We start from the raw sequence: 19,801 nt of genomic DNA, 5'->3' as shown, positions 1-19,801 counted from the left end.
CTTGCTAAGGCGGCTGTGCAGGAGCTGATAAGACCTAAACGGCGAAGGTTGCTCAGCCCAGAGGCTAGGCATTAGACAGGTTCCTATGTAGCACTGTTTGTTCTCAATCAGCAGGAGCGCTGGCTTGCTTAATTCCCTTTCTAATGCCTGGGGAAAGAGGGTGGCTGAAGTTGCTTTGGAGATCCAGCTGTGAGTGGGTTGCAGATCTATGAGGATTTCCCATCAGTATCTGTTTTGAAGTGATATATTAAAATAGTATTTTAATTCCGGACTTTTTTCCCTTCCAGATCATAAATGTGAATCCTGCATGCAGTGACAGAGAGACCTTCCCACATTTCAAGATGTTAATACAATAGCAAACGAACTCCTAGTTGAAGAAGTCAAAGAGCACCAGAAAAATCCTCAAGAGCAATGGCTGCAGGTGAATGTCTCTCCTGTAGCTCTGGTCACAGGCGATGTGCTTAATCAACACTGAACTTCAGTGTTTCTCTTCTTAAACAGAATGTTGTGGGGTCTCCCCGAGATATGCCATATTGATCTGGTACTTAGCCATGTCTTTATTTCAGTGCTAGACTGAAATAAATTTGAAATGCGTTATTCTTGCAAATATATGAATGTCCTTGGGAATTTCTTTGTCCCTTATTGGATTAGGTGTGTGTTTGTTGGCTTCCATTCAGCAAATATCACTGCAGATGATCGGCAGGGATTGAATAACAAAAAGGCGTAAGACCCCTATGTTGCAATCGATTAACAGACTTTTCTAGTTTGTTCTTTGCTTCTTTGCTTACAACCTTAGACTGTGCTTCTTTTCCTACAGCAGCTGATGGCTTGGGAAGCATAGCTATAGATACCACACAACTTAACATGTCAGTCACTGATCCAGCAGCTTGGGCAACAGCTATGAATAACCTGGGTATGGTTCCAGTAGGATTAGCTGGACAACAGCTTGTGACCGGTAAGATTTTGGTCGAGATTTGTTGCACTGGTTTATGGATTTTTGTTTTCTGAAGGTGCATGCTTATATTTATATTTTTGCATACACATACTGCTAGAGCACATTTTTCCAAGGTACAGATTCCCTTTATTAACATTGTGTAGAGGCATTAATATACTGGTATTAGCAGGCATCTAATCCATAGTGCATCTTAGTGGAAGCAGTCAAACATCCTTGGGGAAATTTGATGTTTTAAAGCCATGGCATGATCTCTAAGACCTGTGTTGAGTTGAATGCGAAAAGGAGGTCTCAGAGCAGATATATTTAGATTTTATTTGTTTTTAAGCTGATTTCCTCCCCCAGAACATTTGCTGGTATTTTGCCATGGTTATCATGGGAAACTGGCTAAAAACCTCTGTCCAAAGGATAAATGTTGTGATGCTGACAAAAGGAAGTAGAGCTATAAATGGACACACTTTAAAAAAAAAGTATTCCAAATACATCAACTGCAACATCATCTCATAACAGGACTTGAGAAGCCTTTTTATCTGCTCTCTACTGAGAACTTCTTCACACATTAGATGGGCGTTTCAGTATATTAATATTCCACTTATGTTTGCTGCAGTAAATACAAAATGTGTGAAATGAAAATGTGTCACTTCTCCTACCATGCAGCAGACACATGCCAGACATTTGCAAGCCGTTACCGCTGTGTGTGGAAATGGGCACTTGACACATTACTGCAGCACAAACTGGTGGATCATGCATCTGACTGGGTCACATCAATATGATGTGATCTTGAGTTTCCTCTCAAAACCAATTTGCTTGAAATGAGATTTGCATTTTTTTCCTCTGACCGATGAAAAATGAGCTTGAGTTTATTAAAATAAGGTAGAGAAGCTCTAACTTTGCAGACACTTGTGTTGTTGGGGATGTACTTTGTGGAGGGCCATAACTCCGTGGTAGAACACATGCTTTTCATGCAGAAAGTCCCAAGTTCAGTCCTTGGCAGGGTCTCAGGGAGTAGGCCAGAATTTGACGTTTTGGAGGACCAGCACTGAGAATAATCAGTGCTGGGTTAGATGAGCAAATGGTCTGATTATTGAACATAAGACAGCTTCATAGATTCATATTTGATATGAAGATACATGAGAGAACAGAAGGGTGAGGAAGGCTCAGAGGATTCAAAGTGAAGTGAAGCAAATCCTTCTTGCACAACTCTTTTTATGATTTAATCTCTCTAATCCTTATTATAGTGAACTAAAAGCAAAGAGCTGGCAAGATCTAGCTGCATCAGGCACAAGTACGTGTGGGACAAGGCATAAAATGAGCAACACATTATCTAGGAAAATGGTTTAATTCCAAGAGCAGGGTGATATAGCAAGCTTTATAAATGTTGTCATAGATTGAGATCAGAGAAGGGAATATTTCCAGGGACGAATCATGGATTGATTCCAAGAACCTGCTCCAACAGTTATATTTAACAGTGTAGGTGGAGCCATAGTGTTCAGTTTTGCTCTGGATTTCATCAGTAACTGATTCAGAGCTGACCCAAATTAAATGAACATGTCCTATTTGAAGCCAAATAAACACAATGCACTTCAGGAAATACCTTACTGACTTTTTAGTTATCTTCAGATCAAATGATTATTATGTGGTTTAAATATTGTTTTTATATTGCAAACCACTTTGAGATTATTTTAATGAAAAGCTGGATAGAAATCAAACAAACGATAAATAAATGTGTTCTATTTTTCAAATAATGATCTAGAAAGTGAGCATAGAGATTTGCAGTTATATATGTGCTTCATCCAAATACTGTTTTCTGATAACTGGACTCCTGGGTTGCTTCTTAATTGTAGATAGTATAAGGTGAGGTTACTGAGGAGGTAAACCTGTGCCTGGGCTGTATTATTTCAAAGCAGGTAAGACTCACATGACTGAATGTCCCTCTATACAAAATAATCCCTGCACATCAGAGAGAATCAGAGAGATCAGCCTTCTCCCTGACATACTAATTTTCGGTGCGGAGAGGTAGGTAGGTAGGGGTTTGTGTGTGTGTGTGTGTGTGTGTGTATACACACACACACACACACACACACACTCATGTGAGCTTCCACCTGTAGCCTGTTGTGATACTACCCAAACAAAGGTTTACCACCTCATTGAGAATTGTTTATTTAGAAAATGTGTACCACTTAAGAGATGATTCAAAATGGCTTACAAGAATTGAAATTACACAAGACTGGACCTCAGTCACTCATGCTTTGGTGACATCTAGATTGGACTACTGCAATGCACTCCACATGGGGCTGCTCTTGAAGACAGTTTGGAAGCTTCATCTGGTCCAGAATGTTGCTGCTAGGATGAGTATTATACCCATCCTGCAGCAGCTTCACTGATTACCGGTCCACTTCTGGACTAGATTCAAGCTGCTGGTCTTAACCTATAAAGTCCTACATGGTTTGGGACTGGGCTACCTGTTGGACCTTATTCGCCCATATGAACCTGCCAGGGCTCTCCGCTTGGCATCTCAGACCCTGCTCATGGCCCCACCACTAACAGAGATCCAGCTGGCGGGGACTAGAGACAGGGCCATTTTGGTTGTGGCCCTATGACTTTGGAATACCCTCCCAGAAGCACTTTGCCATGCACCCTCCCAGTGATTTTTTAAAACAACAACTATAGACATCTGTTTAGAGAGGCATTTTAATATCTTATCTTCTGCTTTTATCTGGTAGGTTTTTTAATGTTTAGCTTTTTACTGGTAACTTTTAATTTCAGTTTTAAAACTTGTTATTTTATTTGTGGTTTTAGCCTGGTCTTTGAACTTCTTAACAATTATTAAATTTTTATTCTATATTGTATCTATTTATTAATGTTGTAAGCTGCTCGGAAAAATAGTGCACTGAAGAGGGCAGGCTATAAATATTTTAGATAAATGGATAGATACCAAAAAAATGCAGCAGTTTGAAAAGCAATAAAACAATTTTTAGCAGCTTTAATACCAGGTGATGCTAAAAGCATGGATAAATAGAACAGGTTTCACCAGGTGCCCAAGAGACCATGGTGATGGTGCCAGACAAATTTGTCTTGGGGAAGAAATTCCACTGAGGCACCACCACTGAAAAGGCCCTCTCACTGGTAGCTATCCACCTACCCTCTGAAAGTCAGGGCCCATGAAAGAGAACCTCATTTGAGGAACATAATAGATGAATAGGTTCACATGCAAGAAGGTGGTTCTTGAATAATCCTGGTCCCAACTTCTTTGGACTTTGTAGGTCAAAGCCAGAACTTTCAACTAGGCTTGATTTCCAGACTTCTGCAAGTGATTCACATGGATGGAAATTTGTGAAGTTTCACTTCTGGTTGGTTGGGTGGGTTACTTCTATATGGAACTTGCTGCCCTATAATTTTGGCCTTTTTCACACATCATGCCAAATGATGGTTTGGTATTATGGGAATAAGCTTTCTGCACTCCCTTCTCCCCCCATATTCTCTCTTCGAAATCCTGCCTTTGTGTGCTCAGTTTGTTACAGTGGCCACACATTTTGCTGGTCAGTCACCAATTCAGAACTGGCGTCACCTTCTCCTTTTGGAATAGGGAAAACTTAGAAATCAGAGGGTTAACCATTACCTATGTATGCAGTTAACTCCTGAAGGGAAGGGGAAGTTGCCTAGCAACTGGATATGTCAGTCTTTTCTTGTATTCATGCAGGTAGATTTCCTCACTCCTTCCCAGGTGCATGTACCTCAGCTCTCTTCTAGGATACTGGGTTCTTCTAAGTTTTGTCTTATTTTATATAAGTTTAAAGTAAAATTTCATTACACTTTTCATTTGCAACTGATCTGGATTTCTTCAAAACCCAGCTCTGCCAACAGCCCCTGCTCCCACTTTGCTAGTCTGGCTGTATAACTGCCTCTGAACCCCCAGTGCCATGACAGAATGGCAGCCAATTCCCCCCCCCCGCCCCATCTCCTTTTCTGGCTCTACAACAACAAAGGCAGGTACAGAGCTTGCTCACTTGACCGGTGCTCCCAGAGGACACTGCATCAGTGGAGGGGGCTCTGAGAGGAAGTCCATTTGCAGATAGGAGGGCAGGAGGTGACAGTGGCACTGGGTGTCAACACTGCCTTCTACTACCCACCTACCCATCTGCAAATAGGAATGTTCCCTCTCCTAGAGGATGTTCCCATTGGCAGATGAGGAGGCACATAGGAGAAGGAAGCAGCACATGTCTGGAAATCAGTTCAGCCAGACCAGAACTCCCTTGGTGGAATGTTGTTTTTAATGTATCTCTGTGGCCGCTCAAGAGCCTGAACTTTGGCAGAAATTATTTGTGTTGAATTAAACTGGTAATGAAGAATTAGTGTTAGCAAATTGAAGCCACAATCCTAGACAGCCAAAGAATGGGTCGGGGAGAAGCCTATGCTCAGCCAGATGTAATCTGAAAATGTTTACTGCAGCTCATTATTAGCTGTGATAGGCAAGCCAGTCCTAAGCAGATAAGTGGCTTGCTTCCTCCACTGGGCTGCCTTATAAACTTTTTAAACATCTCCATATGTGGATGCATTTCTTCCCTGGCTTTTGCTATGGCTGTGTGGGATTGTGGCTGTAGTTTCCTTTAGGTCCAGTTAAACTCTTGTGGATAGGGCTCCTAGCTGGAGCGACTCATGTTACCTACACTACTCCCACCTCCGATGCCTCAGACTAGAATGCAAAGGGCTGATATTCACCTGAGTCTTCGGTGTGCATTCTCTTGTCAGTCTTACTCCTCTCTGGGAGTCAAGACTACCACTCTGAACATGTCCATCTCCTCCTCGGCACCCTCTTATCCTGATCTAAATGACTCTCTGCACACACAACCCAGCCGTCCTGCAAGAAAGCTCACAGCTCTCACCAGACTGAACCCCACTCCTGTGCATCTGGTCCCAGCTAGGCAGCCTGATGTAGCCGTGAGCTACTGCACGTGCAAAGAGTCCTGAAGTGCTGGGCATTACTTTTGGGTTGCAGACATCCCACCTCCTGCCCATCGTCAAACCTTGCCCATGCAAGCCTTAGGTGACCTTTCCCTCAGGTGCAGTATCCTGACAGATGGATTATCTATGCAGCTCCCAGAGGCAGTTAACACAAATGGAACACCACACAAGGTTGGACTCTTGTATTCATTAGTCTGGAATACCTTACACCTCTTGCTTCTCTATTCATAATCACTAATGAAGATTAAAACCTCCACTTCATCCATAAACATGCCTTGAAAAGATTCCCTCCTCATTCTGCATATGTTCAGGTGATCTAATGGGTAATTATAACTCATACATGTTGTGGAACTACTCTTTTAGGACTACCAGTTTGTACTGCCAGTTGCTGATGATGCAACAGTTTTTGTTTTTAAACCCAGAAAATGGGATCATGCAAGTTTATACTGATACTTTCCATTTACTCTCTCTCTCTCTCTGTAGCACTTTAACATTCTAATCTCAGTAATCCTTACCACAGCCCAGTAAGGTAGACCAGCGTTATTAGTCCTGTATTGCAGATGTGAAGGTGAGCCAGTGGCTTGCCTAAGGCTACCACCCAGGCAGTTCATGGATGTGGTGAGATGTGAAGTGGAGACTTTGTAGCTTATAGCTCACATTCTAAAATAGTAAATGGGTATGATTTAAATCCTAGGTTTCCTTCTCTTTAGGAACTAAAGTTATTGCTTTGGGGTACCTTGCAATATCCTCTGGTTAGTATTCTGACTAAGGCTGAAGACACGCCATGTGAGATACATGCCCATGTCTTGGAAGCCTTCTACTAACTGAGATAAAGCAATTATGCAGAGGGGAGGCAAATTTTGCCACCCAAATATATGTTCCTGAAGGTCATTCAGCCTTCAGGGATACATATTCGGGAGCTGCAGAAAACTTCCAGGGGAAGGGGAGATTGGTGAAATCTCCACATACACCCTGTGTGAGCACCAGTGCTGCAGTAGTTGGAAAACTACGCAGCATTGGTGCTTCTTAGGGATGTACAAAATGTTTCAGCGTTAAAGCATTTCAACTTGTATCTCGAGCTCAAAACAAAACACCCTTTAAATAAAGGGCCTGTTTCGAGCTCAAAACAAAAAATCTTCATTTTGATTCAAAACGTTTCCAGCACCATTTTGTAGGCCTGTTTTTCCTTTGTTGTTTGCTCTTCTGGCTTCCAATTGGTTTGCCATCTCCTCGCTTCTTGGTTGGTTTGTTATACAAATCAAGTATTGTCATGGGCAACTGTACTCAATTGGCTGTGTCCATGGGGGTTTGGGGAAAAGGTTAAAAATTGCCTATTTGCCCATTTCTTTTGTGGGTTGGGTTGTAGGTACGATCCATCATGCCCTACCACCCAACCCACTTTGGTTTCCCTATGAGAACCATGGGGGACAATGGAATCCCCCCCCCCCGTTCCCTATGGCTGAAACATTCAAAACATTTTAAGGTATGTTCCATCAAAACAACCAGGCCAACCGCTGTTTCGACAAAACTTTGTGTCAGAATGCATTTTGTTTTGAGCTCTAAACAAAACACAATTCCATTTCATGCACATCCCTAGTGCTTATTCAGGACGTTGGCCACTGAAATAGCTTCCTTGGGTATCTTTTTCCTTAAACATAGTACAGCTGAAACACATTTCCTCTTAGAAATACTCTCTAATAGTTTGTTGTCTGTGTTTACCACCCAATGCTATTTGAATTCAGTATTTGAAACAATAATTAATCAGCGGATATTTTTCAGTATTTGAGAGTGGTAATGATATTTAATGGTTTGACAACATGTGAAATTTTTGTTTTTGAAGTCTGCCAAGATTAGTGCTAACCTGAAAATTCATATTGAATTTTCACAGCTGAAACATCCAATTTTTGAATTGAATTTCTAATTTAGGATGGCAGGCAAAATTCAGTAAGGCTATAGAGGGGAAGGGCGGGGGTATGATTCCAGGGGAGTGAGGTAGAAAAGTTCTGAGAAAATTTCAAAAGCGTGTGATTCTGAGGGGACTTCAGTGGGGAAATGGTGGCAACCAGTGGTGGAAAAATTTCTCAGGTTTTCTGAAAGATCCCCACCACCACCCAAAATCAGCTTAAATGCCCCCTGCCAACAAGTCTATAATGTTTAAGTTATGAGTTCAAAATTTCAGATTCGAAACATAAATTCCAATTGTGCTTCAAATTTTGAATGTTTGTCATTCATTTTAGCCTTAATGAAGAGGAAAGGTTCACTTCAGAATAAAAAAGTCTAATTTAAGGAATGGAAGCCTCAGTTCAGCTAACTCTCTTGGCATAAGAGGTCAGATCTTTCCTAAGAAATTTATTATGCCAAGATGAAGCATTTAGAGATTACCATTTTCTGGCACTAGCTGGCATTCTGCACAGTGGAATGTCGGCATTAGGGACTCCCCAGGACTGCTGCACAACTTGAAAGGCGGCCCTGCAGGTGTGGCTGCGGGACCATTTTATAATGGTTCAAGGCACTTGTGCAGCACTGCTTCCATTGTTACCAGTGTTGGCCACTGGTTATATATTTTTCCCAATATGTACTTCTGATGCTCTTATTACATGGTCATAACAACTTATAATTAGCTCAACATAGTTGATAATACAAACAGCCGGCATGTGTAATGGTTAGAGTATTGGACTAGGACCAGGGACACCCGAGTTCAAATCCCCATTCAGCCATGATACTTGCTGAGTGATTCTGGGCCAGGTACTTCCCTCTCAGCCTAACCTACCTCACAGGGTTGTTCTGAGGAGAAACTTAACTATGTACACTATGTACTCTGGGCTCCTTGGAGGTAGAGCAAAATATGAATTGTAAAAATAAACATAAACCTTCCTCATTGGCGCACCTAGGCAGTTTTGCAGCCCAGACCTAAAAGGCTTTGCCACCACTCCACCACAACCCCTCAAGACCTGTCCCCTAGCTTTAGGGAAAGCTGGAAACCTTTGGGGGAGGGATTCTGAAGCCACCCACTGCACTGGCCTGCCGCTCTCCCATCCCTGCAGGTCTCCCATCCCTGCAGGTCTCCAGATATCCTGGGGAGGCTCCCCACAGCCCCATGCTGCACCCGCACCCACCACACCAATCTCCTCTTGGTTGTTGTATGCAGTGTGCACAGCTGGGGAGTGGGGGAATGCTGAGGGGGACTCCGTGGTGGCAGCAGCAAAGCTTGTAATGTGTGCAGTGCACATTACAAGCATTACAAGCCTGTGATGTAATGGTCTCGCAACTCATACTGTGTAGCCGTTTGGAAATGGCTCACCGGCTCTGGTCTCCAGCAGGCCCAGCAGCTTAGCCACCGCCACAGAGGCCTGCTCAGCTCTCCCCCAGAAGTCTGGTCCAAAGAGTACTGCTGACCCAGATTTCTTGCTCTCTTCCTAAACAGATGCTGATTTTTCTGCTTCGTAAGATTTTAGCATGCTACCTTAAAATAGCCAGTAAATTTCATAGTCTAAAGGGTCCTTTTTGAACAAAAGAAGCTATTTTAAAATGGCATGAGATGTTTTGATTATTTTTCTTTAGCACTTTTGGGATGTAGTTTGTATGGTCTTGATGGCTAATCAATTTTCAGCACTGCTAGCCTTTAAAAACCTGTTTAGGTATTATCTCTGCACTATATAATTCCTTATTTCCTAGTGCTGTGAAATTGGATTTTTGATCTGGGCAAATGTCAAGGTTTTAATTTGTAACTGTGTTTACAAGTGCATGGACTTTCTTCAGCTTTTGTACTCTTTGCTTTTTCCTTTTTCTGCTACATAGATTGTTTATCATTTCCCCCTTGTAAAATTGGCTACTAAATATGTGTCTGTGGCTGACATACAGGATAAGGATGCACTGGTGCAGTGGGGAAACAGCAATCCTGGACGCCCCCTCCTTCCCCAGGAAGCCCTGTGTGCCAACTGAAAATATGTGCTTGAGGGTTGCACAGCCCTCTGAGACATATTTTTGGCTGCCACAGAGGGCTTCATGGGGAAGGGGAGGACATAAAAAATGTCTGTTTCCCCAGTGCACTGATGCAGTTACTTAGGGAGTTCTGCTCTCTTGCTGCACTGGTGCATCCTTACTCTGTGTGTCAGCCAGTGTATGTATTGATGTTTAGGAAAGGGGCCATAGCTCAGTGAGAGAGCGTGTGCTTTGCATGCAGAAGGTCCCAGGTTCAGTCTCTGGTATTTCCAGTGCAGAGTTGGGAAGTACACCGCCTGAAGCCCTGGAGAGCCGCTCCCAGTCAGCATAGTTAATACTGAGTTAAATGGACCTGATGGGTTGACTATGTTCCTAAGATAAAATTTATACAATGCCTATCTGTTTAATTATGCAGTTCTTTGAACTGTTAAACACTGATGCAGTATGTTATTATGGCTGAAAATGAACCTTTTTATCAACCTTTTTTATATATGCAGTGCGGTTTTTTAAACTAACTTAAGTAGCTAAAATATCCTCAGCTTGTGTCGATCTCAGAGATGAAAATGTTCTGGAAAGACTGCAGAAAATGTATTTTTTTTTTAAAAAGTATCCAAGTAATTTAAAAAGTATTAAAAGTATTGGAGTCTTTTTGAAATTTGCAGAGATTTAAAGAATAAAATAGTGATTGTTAAAAATGATAATTTGATTGTCCAGTGGAGGTTTTTTATGGTATTCAGCACAATTTTATGTTTCAAAGTGAATCGATCAGTTCCAACACATACACACACACCTGATGGTGTAGAGGGAATAGTGGGTATGCCATAATTTGTTGTTGCCATAATTATGGTGATTTGTGCTATATGTTAGAAGTGAGAGTAATTCTTGCAGGTTTTGTTTTTTTAAATCAGGTATATATTTTAAAGTTCAAGGTATTAACAAATGTTTCTTCATTGTGATGGCTGAATCTGAAGTAATAGAATGAAAAGGAATGTAAATGAACATGAGCATTTGACATTCAATCAATCAATCAATCTCTGTTACAGTCATAGACCAGCATAGATTTGACACTGGAATCGGATTTTGGCCACTGTGAGGATGTACTGGTTGTGGAATAAGGTTAGATCAAAGTTAAGGTCTTGGTCATCAACAATTGGAATAGACATAATAAAAGAGATGTTGTGACACCTTAAAGCTTTGTTTGTTTGTTTTTTGGTTAAGCGATCTATAGCTTACTGATAGGGACAAAGTTTCCTTATCATTGTTCCTTCCTAACAAGGATCGGCTTCTAATGTTTGGCAATGCAGACAAGATGCCATTTACTTTTGTAATTCATGGCCACGTGTGGTAGTGAAATGGGTCAGAACTCTAGCCAGAGAGCAGCAGCCAGTCAGGCCTGGCATCAACAGTCAGTATGGCTGGGCACCTTCCAGGCTCGTGAATCGGAAGGCGCCCTACAGCCAAACTGAGGCACTCGGAATTACTAATGCCCACCACCATTTTTGCATAGCTTTCTACCCATGTTCACAAATGAACACAAGACAAAAGCGACTGACAAGCAGAAGTCGGCATGGCATAACAGCGGTGGTGTTTAGGAGGCTGCTGCTGCTGTTCACCGTCTTAGCCAGTTCAGCAGCAGTTCCCCCCACTCCTGTTCACCTCCATGAAAATGAAGAGGAAGAGGAGTGCTGTCAGCCTCAAGCATTGACATGGGTCACTTGAGACAACTTGTTTTGGTGCTACAGGTCTTGAACCAACAGCAGCATGGCAGAAGGCCTGTAAAAACAGCTCAAACACACTGCCACAAACGTGGTCCTACCTATAGAGTCTAGAACCCAAACCTTTTCCAGTGAATTTACTGAGAAATTGTTCAGTGCTAATTTCCCTACATTCTCCACAGCTCCTTGTCCACAATTGGCAAATGGCTGCCATGTACTAGTGGCATAAGCAAATATTTTACATGCTTTCAACAAACAGGGCACATGTGTTTCATTGGCACGAAACCATCAAATCCTTTTGGCTCTAATTATGTTGCTCTTGTTTTCTGTACTTCTAATTCTTGTTTCAGCAATGTCATTTGAGTTCTTGTTTTTCCTTCCACTCATTTGTATACATTATGTCATGAACAAAAGAAGCCCTCTAAAGCATTTTTACTTTACTTGTAATCCGTTTACAGTTGGGAAACCGCTACCCTTTGTTTGCCTCTTCTTAGAGTGCAGATCCACGGTACACTGCTGCCGAGAAGATGGTATCATGGGGTTACGTATTTGTTGGGAGTCTCAGAAACACGATTGAAAACACATCTCTGTTCAAAATCAAAGGAGCTGTTTCTTAAAATGTGTTCTGGCTCTTTAACCTTATCCCAAGATCAGAAAACTAACCTGATTATATTATATATAGTCTTTATAACTGAGTGAACTTTGAAATAAAGTCTCCAATTACAGGGAGAGCAAGCAGAGGCTCCAGATTAACAGCACCAAGATCCGAAGAGCTACCTTAGGCATGCCCAGGGAAATCTTTCTTTTTCTTTTTTCTTTAAATAGCACAATGCCTATGCCATATTGCAAGCTGCTTTTGAAAGTTTTCTCCATTTCAAAAATGACTGCTCTTTACAAAACACATTGGAGACTAGAAACAAAAGCCTTGTGAATCAGGCACCAGCTCCCCACTGCCTGCGCCACTGGTTGGAGAGGTGGGCAGAAACTGCAGGTAATTCAAATCAGAAGATTCACATAATCTCCTTGGCCTGGGAAAATATGGATAAAGTACTGGTGCCAAAGGCAAGTATGAAGGCTCTCAACTCTGCTAAGTTCCTCAATCTAGGCAATTTGTCATGGGGGAGATCATCCATTTTTCCTTCGGCACAACAGACATCTTCAACTGTCCTGCTTCCATTCCATTTGCCTGTAGCCTGTGTACCTCGAAGAATCATTTCCACCCTCAAACTTAAGGAACATGTAAGTCCAAAGCCCTTTCTAGACCTTCTTCTGAAATAGACATCTTGGCTGCATATACAGGAGGCAGAGTTACACAGTTCTCACAGTTGTAATCATCCATCTAGCCCACTCTCTCAGTATAGCTCTTCACAGAGCCTGGTATTGCATTGACTTGCCAACCCATGGTTGACTAGCTAACCAGAGTGAATGGTCAGAAGGATGAAGCCTGCGGAGCAAAGGAAGTGCAAAGGGATGAAAGCAAATCTAGGCAGGGAGGTAATCTTCTTATAAGATGGAAGGGTGACCGGATTACACTCAGGACTGGGACAATTCACAATTGTAACCAGATTCTTCAGTGGTAAAAAGACAGGGAATAATCATAGGCTATAGAAAGAACCCCACTTCTTGTTTCCCATTGCATAGAGCAGAGTTTCTCAACTTCGCGGTTTGCCTCTGCTGGCACTTGTAAGCACTTCCTTACTCCCCCCTGCCCACTCTAGCTTTAGAGAAGCCCGCCTGCCCCCCACTCCTTTACTGGTAAAGGGGAATCCTCACTGGATTCCCCTTTACCAGTAGAGCTCTGAGACATTTCGAACTGGCTCTGTTCAGATTCAAACCAGGTCTGGTCCGACCGTTCACAAAATTGGGCTGGGTCAGCTCAATTCCCCTTTACCAGTAGAGCTCCAAGTCATTTCAAATTGGCTCTGTTTGAACTTGAAACGGATCCGGTTCTACTGTTCACAAAACTGGGCCAGTTTGTATTCGAGCCAAACTGGCAAAACTGGTTTTGTGCTCATCCCTAAAGCAATATAGAATAAAGTATGATTTAAAGCAATCTACCAAAATGCAAGTGGAGGACTACTAGGAGGGAATCCTCTCTCATATATGAGGGGATGGATGTGAATATGGGCCGAAGTTGGCCATGAATATTTAATTTATAAGCCTTGTACAAATAAGGCTGCCTCTCTCTTTATCATTCCCTATAACAACTCTATTCATCAAGTTAGGTCTTGCGTTGTCCACTACCAATATGTACCTTGACAACTAGGAACAAAGTCTTTGCTGTGAAGGCCCCCAAACTGAGGAATGATCTGACACTGAGATATGGAGGGGCTGTAAGATGTTTCTGTTCCAGCTGTGTTTTATGTTGTCTGATTAAGGAATACAAGTCAGTGGGTACTATTTTGATAGGATGTGTATATTCTTATTGTGTACAGTGTTCCCTCCATCAGGGATTCCCAGATGTTGTTGACTACAACTCCCAGAATCTCCAGCTGCAATGACTTTTCCTTGGGGATTATGGGAGTTGTAGTCAACAACATCTGGGAATCCCTTTTAGAGGGAACACTGATGGTGTATGGCAGGCATCCCCAAACTGCGGCCCTCCAGAAGTTGCTGAACTACAACTCCCAGCATCCCTAGACACAATTTTTTGTGGCTGGGTATGCTGGAAGTTGTAGTTCAGCAACATCTGGAGGGCCGCAGTTTGTGGATGCCTGGTGTATGGTGTTTCATTTTGAAGTTTTAATTTATATTTATTTATAATTTATTTCAAACATTTCCAATACTTATTATCCACTGTAAGCCACTTAGAGCCTCTGGAAAAGCAGTCTTTAATTTTTTAAATAAAAATAAATAACAATTCCTAGTACAACATTAACAGTGTAAATATGCTGATACTCTTAGTTAATACATGGCATAAAGATATCTTTATGAAAAAAGCTTTGTAAGTCAGATTGAGCCTCTTTGGCATAATTTGGTTTAATCTTTAATTTTATAACTGTCTCATTAAAAGGACTAATAGGTTTTTCCATTGCTTGTAAAATCAGCACATTACTGAAATCTCTGTCAAAGTGAGTCACTTATAAAAGCTTCTCATGAAAAGTTTCAAAACCACAACGAAAGACAAATACTTTGAATGGCTTTTTGATATTGTGCATTTTTCTTTGTAATACTGTAGTGCTATCAAATAAGATTGCGTGTACAGGTTACCAAAAAGTGCGTGGAAGGGGAAGGACATTGTAGCAGCAAAATTGTCAGAGATCACAGACTGTATTAAAACTAAGGAACTGCTTTGTATACTTTATATTAAAATATAGCTAGTGTATAAGCAACAAAGCCTGAATTTGGCACTGACAAAGAACTTAACTTATTTTAAACTCTATCTTTCACTGTGTTCTTTTTTTCAAAAAATGCTGTTTAGTTATAAAGCAAAAGATTTTCCTTCTGTGAAGAATGAATAATGAAATTGTTCTTTGCTAGAATGTCAAAACTGCTGCGTGGTAAAGAAACTATTTCCTTCTGCTGTATGGTTTACTTTTAAATTCCCCTGGAAATACTAAAATGTCCTTTGAATGAGTCATTCCTTCCTTTTTATAGACAATTATCGGTTTTTCTATGCAAAGAACAAAAGTAATTGTTGAATAATAGATTATATATATGTCTTCAGACCAAGTTTAAATTGGGGATGTGAAGGTGTTCCTTTTGCAGGTTATTCCTTGTTTCTACTAGTGCAGCCACCTTCTTGCTGGCCTTCCCTTCTGCTCCCCTTTTCATTCCCTTCAAAATGTCTTATTCTGTCAGGTTCTCAGGCATATGAAAATGACGTTATAGATATGCGGACGACACCACACAAACCTTTGGGCTGACCCATTCCAATGTAAGGGTTGCTCACAACCAGATGTGTTAAAGGCTGTGCTGCTGAACCTTTCAGCAACATGAGTTAGAGGTGAAAATAACCTCCTTAGAACTTGTCTTTTTGCCTGCTGAGTCCTCTGGTTCCAGCTGTGGAGCATGGCCCCTCTCCAACCCAAAAAGGGTTGCAAGTAGTTTTTTTTCCAGGTGTAGGAACCTCCAGGTAGGGATTACTCTCACCCTTTCATTGTTGTCAATGCTATGCAGCCCTCTCACGGCCCTCAGGGACATATTTTTGGTGTTGAAAGAGCATTTCAGAAGGAAGGGGATATAAGTGAAAATCTCTCCCCATGCTGCTTTGCTCTGAAATGCAGCAAATGTGCACATGCATCCTTTGCTGCACAGGCACGTCTTAAGTCAGGATGTAGGCCAATCCCTTTACATTGTAGATCTTCAGTAAAATAAGTATTTTGATAGTAAACCCCTATTATGTCTTTAAAACCATGGTAAATCTTAATATGCTATAGCAGTGTACAAAAAAACACAGTCAAAAGATAAACAGGAAACGACTCCACTTTTAAGAAAAGCCCAGGCTGACATCCTAATTAAGGAAGAGGATGCAGCCCAAGAAGATTCCCCGAGGCTACAGAGAGCTGTGTGGCATGGAGCCCGGAGAGTGGGGAAGCCCTCAAGGACATATTTTCAGAGGAATCCAGGACTGGAGAAAATTGCTCTCTATGTTGCAGTACTCTGGAAGTCTTCCACAGCCCAGGCATGTCTTCCTGGGGCACATCCTTAGTTAGGATGTCAGCCACAGTTTGCAAACTTCAAAACACTTCTTTAAATCAATACATTTCTGCCCAAGTAGCCTCATCTCTCTTCAGGGACACCCTCTTGATATTAAAATTGCCTTCCTTTAGTTATATCTCTCTGCTTTTTAAAACCTTCCTGCATGTTCAAAGTAAAGTTCACTGTCCTTAACAATGAAACACATAATTCTTACATTAAGTATAAGAGAAGCCTCTTCCAACATGTTGCTTCTGTTCTGTCCTATTACTGCTACTTAAATCAATGAATAGTACATAGCAGAGACAGCAGGTCTAAGTCTGCATTCAACCCATTGGGTAGTAAGCTGTTAAGCCAAAGAATCTACCTATTGTTTTCCTCCAGCCAGCATTTGTTTGTCCTATTCTTGTGCATTTTGTTTTTAATTTTGATGTGTAATGCTTTTCATTTCTCCTTGATAAGCTTTGCTTTCTCCACCGCCTGCTGTCAATTTATTTAATTATATAAATAATTAAATAATTATTTAATTTTAATTACATACCCTGTAGAGTGGGAGTCAGCAACCCATGGCCCTTGAGAGAAATCCAGCCCTCTAAAAAGTAATTGCAAACCCTACTTGACACTGAAGTGTTCCTTTTTAATTGCCTACCTATTTACACTATGGCAGGGCTGCACAACTTCAGTTCTCCTTCAGATGTTGGATTACAACTCTCTGTCTACTGGCCACTGTAGACGGGGATTATGGGAGTTGTAGTCTAGAAATGTCTGGAGGGTTTGGAATTGCTCAGTCCTGTACTGCGGTATGAATAGTTGGATGGCCCACCCTTTTTTGTGGGCCATGTACAGTGTTACCCAGAGGTAACATTACAAGCTTAACCCACTGACTTAGTACCCAGGTGATTCGGCGAGTGATGCAGCTCCATGTACCTGTAGACCAGGCCTGCTTAACTGGCCCCCAGCTGTTTTTGGACTACAATTCCCACAATCCCTAGCCACAGTGGCCAATAGCTAGGGATTATGGGAGTTGTAGGCCAAGATCTGCAGGAGGGCCAAAGTTGAGCAGCCCTGATTTAGACCTATAAAGCTCCAGTCCTGTAAGTTGACAGTGGGTCTCTTCCCTGCCACAAAGATAGCAGAAGTCTACAACATGGCTGTCCTGAAAAAAGTACCATAAATCTCCAACTACTTGGAAAGGAGGAAGCAAAACACTAATTCATATGGCTGTGGAACAGCTTGGCATCCTAAAAGCAGGCTCTTCTTGACCTTCAAATATTTAGGGGGGAAATGTTTATTGGCATGTTAACAAAAACTATCTAGAATTATGCTTCAACCCCCCAAAAAACTTGAATTGATACAAATTCACAAAAGTCTCCAGAAACACTGAGCTAAATATCTTCACATCAAGGAACAGTAATAGTTGCAGAGAAAGACAATTGACCATCTGGAAGCTGAGCAGCTGACGTTCCTTTGTTGTTTTTGAATAGAAAATTGAGAGACAACAATGTTCTATAAGTGCTAGCAAGGCTGAGAATTTGCCATATGTTGATCTCTCAGTCAAATGAAAAGGAAGCAGTCCACATTATTTTACTGTTTTACAAAATTATTGATAGAGAAAGACATGCATAGGAATGGAGACAAGAAAAACTTGGAGCTTATAATCAGAAGCAACAGCAGATCAAATCAAAGTCTGAATTCTGCCCCAAGTGAACTCAGATTCTCCAGTGATGCAGCTGAGTAAAATACATGGAACAGATTCCATTCGGCCATAGCAAGATATTAGGCTTAAGCTAGTTGAGGCGGGATGATTTGTAACCAGTGACAGACCAAAAACAGGTACGAATGTATGTGAATCTGCAGTATTAAAGTTAAGGCTGCCTGGGATGCTGACACGGGAGACTTTTGTTACTTGGGTAAAGACACACGAAATAGAGATTGGGCATGATCCAACCAAAATTAAACACTTGTAAGTCCCAAATGGTTTCAAAGGGAGGGTCAAGCACATGCTTAAACATCTCCCACTGACATAAGTAGGACATAAAAGTGATTAATTATGGCTGGATTGTGCCTAATGTACATTGTATACATGATATGAAGAGTGCGCTTGTGAGTACGTAATTGTGTTAATGGATAACAGGGCTGTATACCAAATCCTTGTAAGTACGTGGAGTCCTTGTAACTATTTTGTTTAGAAGACTATCTGCACAATGAATAGGGTTAGATTTTATTTTTAAACCTGAATGTTGAGATTTGTGGCAGCATAGGAGGTTATGTAGACATGGGAAATCAGAGCTGGAAGCAGATTGGCCACCAAGATCTGGCTGCAGCTATAGAAAAAGTCTAATCCTATTATAAACCATTTCAAAAAACCCTATGCGATTTTTCTGGGCAATTGTGCAAATCGCTCACCAGCACAAACATTCTCTGACATATGTAATTTGCACTGCAATATAATGGGGTCTAAATTTATGTTTAGAGATTGCATATTTGATTATTATTAATTGTGGGTTGTACCATTTCAGAACTATATGAATGACCACATAATTTTCAATTCTGCTGGAATGAGACACAAAATCCCCAAATGACCTTCTTTTCTTTTTAGCTTCTTTCCCAAACACCAAAGGGGTGTTATTGTTGTTTAACAGCTTTAATATTCTCCTTAAGTTTTATCCCCACCCTGATCATGTCCAGAGCTTCTCTCCATTAACTATGTCACGAGGAAAGCATTGCGGGGAGCAGTGTTCTCACTGAACACAGCTGCATTTCAAGGCATGAAGTGCCTGAGACTAAATGGATTATTTTATATGGAAACAATGTGCACATATAAAGCACTTAATTAAAACATTGTAATAAAAAGCCAAGGTGGAGCTGAGTTGGCTAGAACTGCATAGATGCAATGACTATGGAGAAGAATCACTGTCTGGTATAATCAATGAAATGGACTCTGTGCTGTGTTCATTTGGATTCAGCCCGAGTCTTCTGCTGCATGCACTCTAACCATCTGCCTGTCTGCATTAGGTCCAGGGACCTGATCACTTCTTTGGCAAGGATCCACACTCTAGTTTACTGGGAAGCTCCAGAAAATGAAGCTGAGCTGCAGATGGCTTGATTGTAGATGGGAAACGAATGTAAAAAACATGACGGTAAATTTTTGGTTGACCATCAGACAGGTGAGACTGTCGTGGAGAGGCAAAACAGTGTGTGGCACACTATTCCTCCTAGGTTGATTCCTCATAGATGGATAGGATGAGATTCCTCATGTCTGGTAGGTTCTTTAGTTTTTATAGTTCTCAGTTTTTAGCTTTTAAAAAACATTTAATTTGAAACTTAAAAAAAATAGAATTTTAAATGTGGTTTTAGCCTGGTCTTTTAACTTGTTTAACTTAAATTTGGTTAATTTTATTAGTTTTATTTTACATTTTATTAATGTTGTGAGCTGCCCCGAGCTGTAGTGTACTAGAGGGGTGGGGCATAAATATTTATAAAATAGGTAAATCTCAAGATCCGTACAGCAACATTTTCCAGTTTGCAAACAACTTCTGGAGTGTGTATGCATTTTATTCTCAGTTAACTGGATCAAGAACCTGAAATCATT

The 19,801-nt window shown here is 41.3% G+C and overlaps 1 protein-coding gene across 13 annotated transcripts in view; it reads left to right on the top strand.

The window, feature by feature from the left end:
* Positions 1 to 19,801, top strand: part of ENOX1 (ecto-NOX disulfide-thiol exchanger 1) — a 577,422-nt gene that overhangs the window by 335,246 nt on the left and 222,375 nt on the right. For 11 of the 13 annotated variants that reach the window (XM_053307424.1, XM_053307433.1, XM_053307419.1 and 8 more), the window contains 2 exons: positions 288 to 421; positions 818 to 955. In XM_053307424.1, coding sequence (XP_053163399.1) covers positions 412 to 421; positions 818 to 955 — 148 coding nt within the window. In that variant the 5' untranslated portion in view covers positions 288 to 411. Of the gene's footprint in view, positions 1 to 287; positions 422 to 817; positions 956 to 19,801 lie in introns of those variants that run through there. The other 2 variants (XM_053307429.1, XM_053307431.1) reach the window with 2 other exon arrangements.

The sequence above is a fragment of the Hemicordylus capensis genome, chromosome 3 (assembly GCF_027244095.1).
Source record: "Hemicordylus capensis ecotype Gifberg chromosome 3, rHemCap1.1.pri, whole genome shotgun sequence".
In the NCBI taxonomy this organism is placed as follows: Eukaryota; Metazoa; Chordata; class Lepidosauria; order Squamata; family Cordylidae; genus Hemicordylus; species Hemicordylus capensis.
Note: the sequence above shows the minus strand (reverse complement) of the source record. Positions and strands in the feature narration are given on the sequence as shown.